This window comes from Maniola jurtina, chromosome 14 (assembly GCF_905333055.1).
Source record: "Maniola jurtina chromosome 14, ilManJurt1.1, whole genome shotgun sequence".
In the NCBI taxonomy this organism is placed as follows: domain Eukaryota; kingdom Metazoa; phylum Arthropoda; class Insecta; order Lepidoptera; family Nymphalidae; genus Maniola; species Maniola jurtina.
In genome coordinates, this window is record NC_060042.1 from 2,661,526 (window position 1) to 2,677,058 (window position 15,533).

A 15,533-nucleotide genomic window follows, 5' to 3' on the forward strand; every position below is an offset into this window, starting at 1 on the left:
TATCCGCATCGATTATTATTATTGTAGATGCAGATGTGGATGCCCAAATCAATGCGTAAGCTTCACAATTGCGGGTGAGGATGCAAATATCGGAAACATCACTAGTCTACTAGTACAAATATACATACATAGTAAAGCAGTTAATTATATACAAACATACATAGTTAAATACTTACAAACATACAATCATAGTTAAATATATTCATGATCATAAGTAGTCTGTCATACGCGAATAAAAAGTTTTACTTCAAAAAAAAATAACACGACTCCATTCTTTCTGTATTCCAATTGTACGATATTTTTGCGGCAAATATTTAATCATAGCAAAATTAAAAATATACCCAGCTTATACGTTAAATTAAATGAGAAAACGATATACTTACGAGTGAAATGTTATTCCATCTTTTTTTTGATGGATTTCCGTACGGTTTTTGCAAGATTTGACCGCACATGACGGCATTTTCGACAGTCAAAAACACGTGCGATACGATAAAGCGTGTGCGGCCGACTGATGCGTGATAAAGAGACTTTTGCCAATTCTCTTTAACTTGTGAGCGCATTTTTTTTCTTCGAAGGGCCCATCCATATACATCGATGGAAAAAGGATATGCTTAAAAAAGGGGTAGATGATAAGTTGATGGATGACAGAAGAGAGTGGAAGAGGAAGACATGTTGTGCCGACCCTACGTAGCATGGGATAGGGGCTGGAAGAAGAAGAAGATTTACAAAGTGCCTACTCTGTGGAGAATTCTAAATAAAACTCAGACACATTCACACAAACTAGGTACCTACTCTGTGATGACTGATGACATAGGGACAACCACTGAATACAAGAAATCATCAAGAAACTGTGGTATTTTTTTAGGTGAACGAATGAAATGTTTTTTTCGTTCCTTATAACATTGGCAACTCAACTGGCAACACAACTAACGACACAGAGTATAATACTCTCGTACTCTTTAACTAATATACTCTGTGATCAAGTCAATTTATTTTTGTAATTTTTCAGTGATTTGATTTTCATGACATATATTTTGATTTTACATATCTACTCTTTTTTCATAAATAAACAATCATAAAAAATTAGATTTCTAAGCACAGACTTCCTTTTATATATGCCTTATATCTAATCTCTTATCAAAGGCACAGACGAGCTGACGATATCTTTAATAATGACTGGGGATTCCGAGAAAGTCCACTGTTTCAAAGTGGAAAACAAGTTCATTGTTAAAAGTGGATGTAAGAAACGTATGTGGAGATCACTAAAGCAGATATTGGCGACTGACAGAACTTTACCATGGCCCAATGATGCTGTTTTATGTAAGCACTTTGAGATTATTCGCTTCGCACAAGCCATACACCGTCAAGTTTATTGGACGCTGCTTCGACGCTAAGTCCAACTAGATCGTTTAGGGCCAGCATTAGAGATGACCATTAGATACTTTGTAAAAAGGTACTGTAAAAGTTGTTCATTCATTTTGCAGATTATTCAATAAATGCACCACCTACATTTAAACCAACAAAGAAATATTCGGACATTTCTGGGCTCCCTGCACCCTATGTTGACCGTCACTCAAAACTATACTACAGTAATGCTGATGAGTTTGCTACAGTGCGAAGCCTGCCCATGGATATTACTGCAGGATATTTACAGTTGAGAGGAGCTACTACTATTGTTGGATAATAATACTTTAATTTGAAAGCAGTGTTATCTCTCTAAAATGTCAAATTCCTCTGGGAGTTGTACTATTATACTAACTTTACTCAAGTAATGACTATGTTGTTGAACATAATACTGGAGTTTGGTTGGTTTTTACTTTAAACATAAATTAATCTAAAGAAAATGATTGCAATCCTATATTTTAATCTTTGAAACTATAAAATAAACTTCTTACCTTATTATTATTCATTTATTTATTTGTATTGTATAGAGAAGTAAAATATAAATGAAAGATAAATTAATATTGCAGTGAAATTATTAGCTAATTAATGATTTGCAAAAATATATATAAATATAGCAATATTTTGTAAATATCTATCTACTCTATAAATGAAGGCTGACTTAATAATAATAATGGATATCCTGAGTAATTACTTAAAATGTTAATAGTAAAATGATATAGAATGGTTAAGAACATATTATGTAGATTGAACATACATTTTTTTGGAAGGAAAGAAAACAATTTAAAAGTAAAATAGTATTTTATTTTTCAATCATTTTAACTTAACAGGTAATTTGACAATTAATAAACCATTTTTAGCTGCAGCCTGCTTGAACCATCTGCCAGCTTTGTGTTCCTGCCCTACAGCCGCAAACAACTGCTGTCCATCACTCGTAAACTGCATGCTGTTCACAAAACCATTTATTTCTACACTAAACATAGGTTTAATATTTCTATATGCATCTGCAATTTTCCATAGCCTTATGTGGTTATCATATGATCCAGATGCAAAAATGTCTGAGTTTAGGAGAGTGGCGAGGCTTGATATCCAGCGAGGCACATCATTCTCTGAGCCGTGAGCTTCAGTGACAGTGCATAAAGGCTTTTTTTTCAACACACTCCATAAACAAATTGATCCATTGTCACTACCGGATACAAAGTGTTCCTCGTTCAATAACTTCACCTCATCCACACTGCCCACTGGTCCATTGAAAACCAGTTGTGATTCTTCAACTATCTTCCAGACTCTTATTGTGGTGTCTCTACCACCTGCTGTCACAGCCCGCTCTCTAGTCAATGCATCAATTGATGTGATAGGAGACTGATGACCAAACAAAGTTTCCACATAAGCCATTTCATCTAAAGACCAACTTTTAGCTGACCTATCTTTACTTGCTGAATACAAACTATGTGTGTTCTTTCTAAATACAAGACCTACAACAATATTTTTATGGCCTTTGAATGTGTGTATATGTTTCAATGCATGAGGATCCCATATTTGGATGTCTGGTGATGAATCTGATGTCGCTAAATACTTAAAATCTGTTGTCAATGCAATTGAAGTGACACCACCTTTTAAGTATTTGGAATGCGTCTTGTATGTTAAACTGCCGAGTTTCTTCTTTTCTCGGAGACTCCATTTAATAACGCTGCCGCTTTTGCAACCGGTGAAGGCGAATGCACCATCACTACTTATACAAACACATGTAAGCGATAGACGATGTTCTTTTGCGCGTATTAATTTGACATCGTTTTCGGTTGGCGCGGTGTAGTTGTCTGCAACTTCTACGCGTAATTTGCCTTTCTGTTCTAAATAGTCTCTCTGCAGACGTTTTTCTACAGCATCGTCGAGGTCCTTTAGTTCCGCGCGCTTCGCTTCTTCTTTCTCAATTTCCTCAAGATATTTCTTGGCCAGTCGCAACTTCTTTTGCTCCGCAGTCTCGTGGTCACTCTCTGATTCTTCTGCGTCAGAAAACTTTTTGAGATCTAAATCGCTGTCAGAGGATTCGTGCCCGTTTTCGAGGTTAGGTGCATTTGGTTTTTTCGGTGTCTTTTTGGTAATTCTTTCACCTTTTCTTTTATGTACTTGCCTTGTTTTTCCTTTTAAGAAGAAGGAAGAAGACATTATTACAGGTCCAGAAAATTATTCCAAATACGAAAGAAAGAAAAGAACACCACCAACACGTTGATTTGGCATTTGACAATAAATTCAAAAATTGACAATAATTGTACATTTTTTGAAGGTTTATATTAACGTGACATTAAAGTTTTCGTTCAGAAAAATTCCTGCGATGCTGTTAGCTGGCCAGTCATTACGGGTAACATTGTAAACGTAACAAACTTTAAAAAAAGACATGTTATAAAAACCTCCCTACTAAGTTAGGTTTAGTAATTAGTTCATGGTGCAAAATCAAAATGATGTTTGAACTGCCGGATACCGGTTAGTTCAGATTCAGACTTCAGTTCCTAATTCCCCACGTGTAGGCATTGTGTAGGGTATTCAGTCCACGACTGTGTTTTTAACCCCCGACCCAAAAAGAGGGGTGTTATAAGTTTGACGTGTGTATCTGTGTGTCTGTGTATCTGTCTGTGGCATCGTAGCGCCTAAACGAATGAACCGATTTTAATTTAGATTTTTTTGTTTGAAAGGTGGCTTGATCGAGTGTTCTTAGCTATAATCTAAAAAAATTGGTTCAGCCGTTTAAGAGTTATCAGCTCTTTTCTAGTTTTCTTGTAGAAAAGAAGGTTAGATAACCGTTAGGTTCATAATATTATGTCAATAGACAAATGTCAAGCTGTCAAGATGGACGTTGCCTAAATACATAATTATTTATTTGAAAATGATGTTTTGGAAAACTCAGATACTTTGGATCGTCGGGGGTGTTATAAATTTTTAATTTACACTTGTTTACAAAGCCAATAGAATGGCAAATGTTTAAAAATAGTAGTTAGGTAGGTAGAAAATTCGGTTTTAATCAATATGATAGATTTTACAATCTAATTAATTAGATACTATGCCTACTGTATACCTATAATAGTGGTGTGGTGGCCATAGACTTGATAGGGCACGCTCTTGGGAAGGCTTATGTCCAGCAGTGGACGCAAACAGGCAGATTGATTGATATGCCTATAGTAATGCTATCTTTTTTGCAAAAAGTCATATCGTGTGAATGGTGGGGAATAACACTACCCCTTTAAGAGTTAATTAATTCATATTTAGCTCAGAATTTTACTTACACTGCACTTTTATTAGAATAATTCTACCTAAAAGATTTTTTAACCGACTTCAAAAAAAAGGAGGAGGTTCTCAATTCGTCGGAATCTTTTTTAAATATATTTTTTATGTATGTTCCCCGATTACTCAAAGATACCTGGACCAAATTTAGATTTTTTTTGTTTGAAAGGGCCCCTTCGCAGGTGGTCCCATATAAAGATGAAGATCTGATAAATATCTTCAGGTGGAGAACAGGACTCCTCAATGGATAAGAGCAAGTTGCTCGCGATCAGTGTAATAGCTTAGTAAATAGTAGGGTTTTAACTGGGCATAGCATATTATAGTACAGTGGAGCCACTGAAAATTGTGAAATAAAAAAATTTCAAAAGAAAAATAAAACCAACTTCAAAAACCACACGCTAAAAAGTAAAAATAATTTTTGTTTCTACACGTGTAATGTATGTATGAATTCGGGCGAGCTTCACACTTGGATTTCTATTTGCTTTTATTATGCTCGCTCGACTTCATACATACTTTACACGTGTAGAAACTATTAAAAAATTTTTTTTTTTAGTTTTTAGTGCTTGTGGTTTTTGAAGTCGGTTTTATTTTTCTTTTGAAATTTTATGAAGGCATGAACCGATTTTGATAAAATCTTGACGTACACCATGTTAATGACAGGTTTTAAAATGCTTCTGTTGTCTAACATTTTTATAATATATTCATTAGGAATGAAAACTTGGAAAGTGGAATTTTAAAATAAAAGAAGAAAATCTATTTTGTAATTTATTTCAAAGAAGATAAGAATTAAACCTAAATATTACTTATTGTATTTCTATGCCTGATGTCGTCGGTATGCGAAGCCTTCTTTCTTGATGTGAAATAATAATTTTTTTCAAGAAAAGGTTTCAACTCGACAAAAATAATCTGGATATTTGTAAAATTAAAATCTGTTTGCGCTTTTGAAACCTTTTCCCCAAAAACCTAAAGGATAGAAAATTTATTAAATCTGTACTTTATAGTAATTTGTAGAGCAGGGAGGGAGTCCTGTATAGTACGAGCAACCTAGACGCAGGAATCTGCAAATCACAGCAACGGCACAGCAAACTGCCACAGCAAACAGCAAACAGGCCAGCGGGCAGCACCGGCCTGCCAAACAAATCCATATATTAATCCACTATGTGAAACCATTACCACTATGTTGAGTTCTTATTTAGTGTACTGTGAAATTACTCAAGAGGGAAATCAGCAATTGAATTGATTGACTTATTCAGTATGATTTGTTCTTGTATTAGGTACAACTTACACAGGCAATAACAATACTACATGAAGTTAAATTGAAATGGGTAGTCATCAATACCTACACAATTGTGGATCTTATTTTGTCAATAAATATATAAAGTTTACTCATAACTTATGCTCTGCAACAACGGCAATTCAGCAGTTGTCAGCAAACCGCATTACCCCCCTCCCCGCAAACCGCCTTCGCTCCCCGCATACTCCAATGCCCTGAGCATACCAACAGTTAAATTAATATTGTTACAATATTACAGTGTTATCATAATAATGGATAAAAAAATATGAGTAAGACAATTCCTAATAACTATATCTTAACTTACATACATAGTTACATTGCAAAATAAAAATTTGTTCTGAAGGGCTTATTTTATTGTAGTAAATAACTCATTGTAATAAATAACAGGAAAAAACACAAGTCATGACTTTTACAGAATTATTTACCTCTCCTTGAGGTTGTCCTAAATATGCCCAATTTAACCAATTTGGAGAATGAACATGATCTTCTGATTATTATAATAAAAACCTGAAATAACAACTAGGGCCTCAAGGCCGTACTAAATGAAGATTAATCACACATTAAAACAATTTCTCAATTTAATATTTTTGGTTCCAGAAGTTACACAGATTTGAAAAAAAAAAAATACTTATACCCATATTGAACAAGTTAAATTTCTAAAATTAAAACTTTTGACAAACTAACTCTACTAGTTTAGTTTTAAAATTTTGACATTGTTATGTTAGTTTTACAAAGCAATACATGAAGTAAAACAATTAAGATAATATATGATCAATTACAAAAAATTGAGAACTTAAATCTAGGTCACCACTAGTTTGCCACTATGTCAATAATCTATGGATGCAATGTTTAGTTCTAGTACCTTGGTGCAGGGCTGCAGGCTCTCATTGTGGCAGGAAATGCAACACAGCAGCGTCCCATGGTACTTCAACCTGTTTGTGAAAATTATAATTACTTATTAGACATAAAACATTAGACTTGATTGCTAATTTATGTTTACTACTAAATTAATTAACTAGAGGCAAGTGGGTGGGGTCCTTGAAAACTTTTAATTTTAGAATTAATTCAAGACTGTGTTAAAGATATCACCCATCCCACCCAGTGATGTTGTCAAAAATTTATAACTTAGGTATTTTTTCATAGTCCTTAGGTTAGCTATTATATTATATTTTATATTTTACTGTACGACTTATGTTTATGTTAATGCACGCTGTGACTGCCCGTAAGTGGAGTTGCATAAGAGCAATAGAAAGTAAGGAACAAAATGTATAATTAAAATGTGTAACTCTGTGGGCGGTACTATAGTAAATAAATAAATAAATAAATAATTGTTTCTCATTTGTGTAAGATACAGTCAGAATGTGATCTTGTCTGGTCCAAACTATTTTTACTGCAAAAACACACATCAATTAGCAAATCTCTTTTCAAAATATTTTGAATGGTAATTTGACTAAAATCTTCCTGAACTGAAGCTGCTCCAAAGTTTCTCCTTGCAGAAAGTATTTTCTGTATAAGCAGCTTACTGCAAGTCGTATTCTGGTCTGTTCTGTAAGTTTTGGTACTCTCATGTTTTAAGTCAATTTAAATTATTTGTTAAAATTATACATTGGACATGTTATTTTTGTTGGTCATAGTAGGATAGCAACTTAGATGTTTTATGTTGAGATGTAGGAATTTGACTCACTGAAATTTGAACGTGCAGCTTAAAGCACTGGGTTGAGAATTTGCATGTAGATTTATTTCTCAGAATGAAAACAGTCTAAGACTAGATAGTCTCAGTTCAGTGCCACTGTCCATGTGGATTGGTATATAATTAATGCATAAAATGTGTCAACTGTCATGTTAAAATTACTGTTTACCCTTATATTAAGCAGAGTAATTATTTAGAGATAGATAGAGACAATATAAATAGAGATAGATATTTGCAAATCAAAATACGAGAAGTTACTTAATTCTTATGAGTGGAATATCAACCTCTACTGGCTTAACTCAATGGGGGTTGTCAGTATCTGAAGAGTTGACCCAGAGCAACTATGTTCTCAAAATGTATGCACAATACAATGATAATGGATTAGTATTAAAATGGGATAAATATCTTACTTACTCAGCACTTCAATGCCTGGAGCGCGAGCGGCTACGACTGCGGCTGCGGGACCTCCCTCGAGAGCTTTTGGAGTCAGAGCGGCTCCGGCTGCGGGAGCGTGTGCGCGAGCGGCTGCGCGAGTACGAGCGCCGGCGCGAGCGCGAGCGGGACCTGGAGCGACGACGTGAGTTGCTAAAAGAGACACCATCACACACACAACATTATTATAAGGTTTCATTGGTTTGTGTACCATGCAGGTGTTCGGCTTTACTGCAGAACTGTAACAATTTGTATTAGCTTGTATAATGAGACTACTGTGAATAACTGGGATGTTACCTATTCTTAAAATAAACTAAGGAGCTGGCAAACAAAACAGTGAAGTTATAATACTTATGATCAAAATACTGTTTTTCCTTTAATCCAGACTTTATTGTGGAAATCCGAGCACATTTACAAGCAAAAAAGCCTAAAACTGTGTTAAAATTGAGTGCAACGTTTATAATTTTGATCCAAATTATGGTGAAATTAAAGAAACTTTTATTCACTTTATTGCATCTGTAAAATTTTATTTCATGCAGTTACAGTTTTGTTCACCAGCTCAATTATACTATATAATTATTTCTTAGAAACTACTAATTATTAAGAGAGGCTCAGCAGAATTCATATTAACTTATTCAGTTAGCTTTACTTTAAGTTTGTTAACCATTTTAAATTTACAAGGATGAAAACATAAGCTATGCTTTTTTATTACAAGATATACTCTTAGTCTGACTACCTATGTTTTCTTCACTATCACTAATGATTTCAATGATCGCTGAATACAGATTACATAGGCAAGATAATATATTAGGCATGCACGATTAGCTTATTGATTTACATTGCCTTGTTAATGCTTAAATCTACGACAAAAGTGTCTTACCTGCGACCGCGCCGGTCATGTCGGCTCCTATATGGCGAAGATGGACGCCCGTATCGCGCCATTTGTACGCGAAGTTCCCTCCCATCCAACATGCGTCCATCTAGGGAGTCCAAAGCTTCTTCAGCATCTCGTCTATCATAGAATCTACAAGCGACAAAAATAGGGTTAAGTTAACCTAAAAAGAACAGGTGAAATGAACCACTTCGTGTAAAGTAAGCTCAAATTTACCTGACAAACGCGAATCCTCTACTTTCTCGCGTATATCGGTCTCGTGGGATATATATGTCGCCGACATCACCACACCTCTCGAAAACGCGACGCAAATCTTCTGGCGTCGTACGGTATGTTAGATTGTCCACTTTCAGCGAAACCATGCCATCTATACGTGGCGGAGGCCTTCCGTAACTCATTTTTAGTCAGTTTGATGCTTTTTGGTCGATAAACTCACAGAAAAAGGTTAAATTTTCACGCTACTTATTAGTTGAAATCAAAATGGCGGCACAATTAGATTTCTCTTCACATTTCACTGATTCACAACGCGTCTCTGAGGAGAATGACAGAGAAGCGGAAGTTTGAATTTTTCTCTCACGGACCAATAACAAGGAGGCTATTTGACCGGAAATGTGAACGAATGAAAATTAAAATGAGAAACCTAGGTAGGTACCATGTTACTTTTGTAAAGTTGGTGTAACTGAATCACACAGACAGACTCTTGGATGAATGTTTTTTTTTTTAACTTTAAGTTTTACGGCTCTGGTTTCTACGGGATGAATTATTACCTCACTATGCACAGACTATAGTATAAAGCTTGAACTACACATATTTTTGTCTGTACACCGGGTCCGGTCCGGATATGATCTAGTCGTGATAGTCGAATTTTCTCCTATTTGCAGTTGCACGAGTAGTATGGTGGTTATATAGGTGGTTTTCTGTGGGTGCGATTTGAGAAGCAGTCAATGAGTGTGTAATCACCACCACTTGGGCGATTTTGGAAATGTGAGGTAGTTTTGTTAGACTCGTAATATCCATATCCATTGATTTGATAAGGTAATATCATTTTGCATTTTGATCTATGATTTTGATCTTAGCAAGGATCTTAGGTTCTCATGATTTAGGTCTATGATGTTAGGATACACAGATTAATATAGGATACTTTAATTTAGGATATAATCTTGATTTAGGTAGGTTGTCATGGTTACGTTCATGGGCTATGTTTGTTTGCAGGTTTACTTTTATTTGGTGCTAATTTGGTGTCATTGAACTTTGTTTGTATTTTTTAGATACATTCAAAATTATCAAAGTGTTTTGCTATAATATTGGAATAAAACACAAAAAAATGACCGGAATCAAACAAGTTAGAAATAAAAAGTTATTACCAGATTTACGAAAAGAAGGGGAACTAACGAAGGAAATAGTCCTATCTACGACAGAAAAACATGGAGTTCCCGTAGGCTCTAGACTTTTCTCTCACCACACATTAGCAAGCGTTAGGAAATTAAGTTTTTACCATCCGTTTTTGTAAGTTATCTTTTTACCATCCGTTTTTGCAAGTTATCTTAAAATTATTTGCCATGTCAAATCTGCCTTCAAATTAGAGCTAAATATATATAAGGAAGAGCTAACTGACTGACTGATTTATCAATGTAGTTACAGCTCAGACTACTGAATGGATCGGGCTGAAATTTGGCCTGCAGATAGTTATTATGACGTAAACATCCTCTAAGAAAGGATTTTTGAAAATGTAAAATAGGGGTTTGAAATTTCTGTAGTCAATGTGGACGAAGTCGCAGGTATAAGCTAGTGTACCATAAGTCTTTATATTAATTTTAACAAGACAAGCTCTTTCTACTGGTAGAAAGGTAGACGTTTGAAAAAGTTGTAGTAAAATGTCTGGTACTTGCAGTTTGCCAAAGGATAGTTTGGACATTATTCTAACGGCAACCTATAATCACTCAACCGAACGTTTCGCAGACAAAGAGGACTTATATTTGCAACCAGAAACCATAGGATGTGAAACGTGGCGACGCCTGAGGAATACATTCGATAAATTTCCACCAGTCGCTATTCCGCTCGTGAGTATCATATTATCCACGCAGGCTACCGGCAAAGCCGTGGCACCAAGCGATTTAGCGTTCCGGTGCCATCAAGCGTAGAAAAGATCAAGGGTATGGGTTTAATGAAGCTGCCATAGCCCATTTCCATTTTAGACTGCATTATCACTCACCACCAGGTAAAACCACAGTCAAGGTCTAACTTTCATCGAAATAAAAAACTCGTTCCATAAAGTTTTATTCCCGGTTTGAATTCTCGAAACGAAAGCGGATAAGCTGCAGTTCTCGTGTAGTCTTTGCCTTATATATGGCGGGAAATTTAAAATTTTCGATACATTTTGACCGATTTTTTTTGTTGACTTCGTTGACTCGCACACGAAGGGTTCCGTACCATAGTACAAGATGTAACACTTTTATGCACACTAGTGCAAATTGATGACGGCCAGGGCCATCTATAAACTAATTATTTGTTCATACACATTTTAATTAACTTATTGTAACCACACAAATTCACGGTTTTCGGATTTTCTCCCTAACTTGTGCTTTGAGACGTTTTTCATGATTCTAGGTCAGCGAGAAGTATCCTAAGTATAGGTTTTGATTACCTTTTCTTGGCAGACACGAAAAAAAAACAGTCAGACAAAGCAATGATAAGGGTTTCTTGTTCCCTTTGACATACGGAACCCTAAAAACGGCCAAGCGCTAGTCGGACTTGCACATGAAATGTGTCGTACAAAAAATAATCTCAGAATAGCGGAAATACATTCTGTGAAAACTCTATACCTGTTACGGTTCACGAGATACAGCCCGCTGACATACAGACGGACGGACGGACAGACAACGAAGGCTTAGTAATAATGTGTTTATTTGTTTACAGGGTCATCCAATGAAGCGGGGAGGTGTTACAGAACGCAACTCGCCTTTCAGCGTGAAACTCATGAACTCTGGAGTCCACTCTTCGCAAACCAATCCGGGATACAGCAGACAGCCGGCCGGCGGCGCGATATTCTTTTATTGAATATTTTCTAAATCATGATATTATGTATTTATTTAAACTTGATATTAATATCAATAAATATATTGACAAACCTCACTTGTTACTATTATTTCAGTAGTTCATAATTCATTACCTATGTAATTCACTGTTTTTAATTAAATTACAAGAATCACATCGATTCAACTTCAAGTTTAATGTCCTTGGTTTTGCTAATGTTGCTATCATGCCTTTCTGCTTGTAATAAAAACTTCTTTAGCGAAATACGAGCAATTTGTTAAGTATTTATAGATATATTTCTGGGTACGTCAGAAAAAGTAAAAAAAAATCACTGACATGAAGCCATGAACAGGAAATTTTATCAAAAATTTCATTTTTTTAGGTATTAAAATATTTAAACAAAGATATTTAATGGATTATTTGGATTCTTTTGGTGAGTAGGTACTTAGTAAGTATAATAATAGGTAATCAATGATTAGGTAGGTAGAGGTAGGCCTATTAAAAAGACTAATTAAATCTCCAGATTTGGACACTGCACACAAAAAATGTCATCGCGTCAGATCTTGGTATCTGTATGAACAGTATAAATCGCTAGAAAAAAATCAATCGGATGCTGCTCAGAGACTGAAGGATAAATCGTATCAAGATAAGATTTTGAGGCAGGAAATGAAAGAGAGGCGAGCGCGCCGGAAACTGTGCGACACCTTTGGCTCGTGCCAGAGTGAATCTAAAATAGATAAAACCAGAAGTGCTCAACCTAGAGCGCCTTTGAGCGTCAACACCGATGATCTTTATGAAAGTTTCTGCGTGTTACACAACGACCACTTGTATGATTTCGAAGATAATATCAGCCAAGGTAGCTCTCAAACTAGCAAAATTTACGAAGAGTTTAGAACGCCAGATGATAAAAAAGAAGATAGTGACAACGAAAGCGCTCACAGCGTCATTAAAAATGTAACGTTTGAAAACAATTTAGCTGACGACGTCAAGGGCGAACTAGAGATCGTCAAGAAAAATATCGCTGAAAACATTAACTTGCAACTCGAAACTGTTAAAGAAAACATTGAATGTTTGGAAAAGTTCACAAAACTTGGCGACGCTGACGATTTGCCAGAGAACGATAGCTCAGATTTATTTGAGCAATGCGAATCGTCACAAGTGTGTACCGTAATTGCAGATAAGAAATTTTGTCCAAAAAATGACAAAGAATTCTTTCCGTTATGGGCTAAGATGGTTGCTTTTGCTTATGAGTCTGTACATTTATACCACGGTAAGATTAAAATTACGATCACTTTACTTTTTATTCTCTACAAGCACGCTCGCTTGGTCAAAATCATACTTACCTGATGGAATGTGATGATGCCTAAGATGGGACGCGTTTGCCTAGAAGATGCCTCTTCACTCTTGTTCTAAACCTACTCGGATTGTAATTGGTAGGAAAATTATCGCGGAAGAGTAGGTACCTGTTGCAAAGCATGCATGCGTATTCCATGCTTATGAGGAATTATGACGCAAGGCATTTCGTGCGTGACACAGGTATATGTCGACCGACGATAAGGATAGAAAATCGCCCGGCGTCTTGCGGCACGGTGGTAAAAGGTGAAGGGTATGACCGAAACAAAAAGCTTTTGAGTACACTCCGAAATATATAAGCACCGATGAGCCGGCAACCTTACGGCGGTGATCAAAACTCTGTAGTTAGTTACTTAAAGACTTGTGTTTTAGAACTAATTAATATAACTTTTCTGTTGGTTTGCAGGTAATTTTTACAACTCTTCCAGCTACCAGCTTATGTTAGCCGTGCTTCTCTGCGATGCACTGCGTCTGGGGATCAATAGAATGTGTGAGTGGATAAACATAAACACGAATTGGATGCTAAATCTTCAGTTTCCATATAACATTCCATTTAACTATGTAGGCTTGCCTGTGATCACACAAGCAGTACCTGCGTGTTGACGCATGCAGCCCAAGGTGGAATGCGCCTGCCTAGAAAAGGTGACTACACACACACACACACAATCAATCGCAAAACGCACACGACCGATTAATAATAAATTATTATTATTAAATAATAGTACCAACCTACCACGAAACGTAGTAAAAGATGAGGGACTTATCCACGAGCAAAACTCCCTCGTCTGTGGGAACCCTAACCAGGACCGACGGATTAACGTGCTCTCCAAGGCACAGAGGTAGCGAAAAGGTCAAATTCGGTCACCCATACCGACTTGGGTCAACGTTTCTTGCCACTCGCAATCGGCTGATATGCGCTGTCACAAACAACGTCCCTTCTGTAATTTAAAGACTCAAATTAACATAATTTAATTTTAGGTCATATTTTGCAGCCCTACGTTTCCCCTATAAAATATGCTACTAGCGACTCCGACTTGTCTGTTGAAAGTTACAAAAACGCTAAAAGAAAATCATCAGAGTGCCCAGAAAAGTGTCTATCAATTCATTACAAGAAAGCTCCTAAATGTGATAGTTCCAAGGTAGCTAGTGTTTTATAGAAATGTGTAATATGTTTGTACCTCTTTAATTTTTCACATATATGTAAGTTTAAGTTTTTCTACCTTAAAGACCATCATACAATGGCAGCTTAAATCCTAGTACCAATCCTAGTACCAGTAGCCTATGGGCTAGTAAGTAATATTATTCTAGCTAAAACTTCCACTTAAAATTAATTTCTAAATCTAATTTACAGTCCAATAACTGTTTTTAGTTTATTCTAATACCGGCTTCCAATGGTGCGGACGGACGCGGACCAGCCCGCATCGACGTTACCATTGAAAGAGTATCGTTCGTGGTATGTAGCGCAGACACGTCGTCGGCCGTGCGTAATATTCCGCAGAATCACGCACCGTGGGAAGCCAGTATAATGAGCACTTAGAGTTCAAACTTATCGACAGATTACGGATACGGATAGGTCGATTGATTTTATCAATTTCGGTCGTAACAAAAAAGTTGACGTTTTCAGAATCGATTCTGTAAGAAAATCAAATCCTGTCGCAGATTACGTTGGCTTCTTGATAGAGACTACCAATCCGAGAATAAATGGCAACAGCATTCTAAATACTCCTTTGACAACCGTTTCAACGAAATGAAGTATGCAAGCGAACCCTGGCATAGTGTCTCAAAGCTCATTGATACACAGAAATCTAGTGGAAAGTCTAGTTGCAATATATGGCCGGATGAGTTTTCAAGAGCAAAATTTTCAGAACAAAATGTCTGCAAGTGTCGGTGTCTCAGAAATGTTGCCACCCCCATATTACAACTTGCACGATACATCGAAAGTGTTTTGCAAGATATTGGGGATCAGTAAATTGTGTGTTAAAATATCCGTCTTGTTAAATATTTTATAAATAAAATGATTACAAAATGTGTGCGTTTCATTTTTCGTGTATGAAGGTGCAATCGTACATAGAGATATGTACTCTATCCAGGGAGAGAATTTAGTATGGCGCTCTCTCTGTTACGTAATCCCATACAAATGACAAAGACAACCATTAGGCGTT

General features: G+C 36.1%; 4 protein-coding genes across 7 annotated transcripts; 2 read left to right on the plus strand and 2 right to left on the minus strand.

Moving 5' to 3' along the window:
- The first annotated feature begins 1,007 nt into the window (after positions 1-1,007).
- LOC123871981 (INO80 complex subunit C) lies at positions 1,008-2,100 on the plus strand. The gene is made up of 2 exons (XM_045916074.1): positions 1,008-1,320; positions 1,485-2,100. The coding sequence occupies exons 1-2, from the start codon at positions 1,173-1,175 to the stop codon at positions 1,682-1,684; spliced, it is 348 nt and encodes a 115-aa protein (XP_045772030.1). The 5' UTR covers positions 1,008-1,172; the 3' UTR covers positions 1,685-2,100.
- An 83-nt stretch (positions 2,101-2,183) lies between these two features.
- LOC123871974 (U3 small nucleolar RNA-interacting protein 2) lies at positions 2,184-3,652 on the minus strand. The gene has a single exon (XM_045916061.1). The coding sequence runs from the start codon at positions 3,565-3,567 to the stop codon at positions 2,215-2,217; it is 1,353 nt and encodes a 450-aa protein (XP_045772017.1). The 5' UTR covers positions 3,568-3,652; the 3' UTR covers positions 2,184-2,214.
- A 1,777-nt stretch (positions 3,653-5,429) lies between these two features.
- Positions 5,430-9,543, minus strand: LOC123871980 (serine/arginine-rich splicing factor 2). Of its 3 annotated transcripts, XR_006797389.1 has the most exons (5): positions 9,202-9,542; positions 8,974-9,117; positions 8,076-8,246; positions 6,834-6,903; positions 5,430-6,165 (listed from the first exon to the last, which is right to left on the minus strand). XR_006797389.1 is itself a non-coding variant. In XM_045916073.1 (4 exons), the coding sequence occupies exons 1-3, from the start codon at positions 9,381-9,383 to the stop codon at positions 8,084-8,086; spliced, it is 468 nt and encodes a 155-aa protein (XP_045772029.1). In that variant the 5' UTR covers positions 9,384-9,543; the 3' UTR covers positions 5,430-6,903; positions 8,076-8,083. The 3 variants fall into 3 exon arrangements, 2 of the variants coding, with proteins under 2 accessions (XP_045772029.1, XP_045772028.1); XM_045916073.1 differs by having other exon boundaries at positions 5,430-6,903; positions 8,076-8,225; positions 9,202-9,543; XM_045916072.1 differs by having other exon boundaries at positions 5,430-6,903.
- Positions 9,544-10,177: 634 nt separating this feature from the next.
- LOC123871973 lies at positions 10,178-15,417 on the plus strand. 2 transcript variants are annotated; one of them, XM_045916060.1, is made up of 7 exons: positions 10,178-10,491; positions 10,877-11,045; positions 11,902-11,999; positions 12,558-13,288; positions 13,778-13,861; positions 14,350-14,510; positions 14,996-15,406. In XM_045916060.1, the coding sequence occupies exons 1-7, from the start codon at positions 10,310-10,312 to the stop codon at positions 15,338-15,340; spliced, it is 1,770 nt and encodes a 589-aa protein (XP_045772016.1). In that variant the 5' UTR covers positions 10,178-10,309; the 3' UTR covers positions 15,341-15,406. The 2 variants fall into 2 exon arrangements, with proteins under 2 accessions (XP_045772016.1, XP_045772015.1); XM_045916059.1 differs by lacking the exons at positions 10,178-10,491; positions 10,877-11,045; positions 11,902-11,999 and adding an exon at positions 12,332-12,451 and having other exon boundaries at positions 12,542-13,288; positions 14,996-15,417.
- Positions 15,418-15,533: the final 116 nt, after the last annotated feature.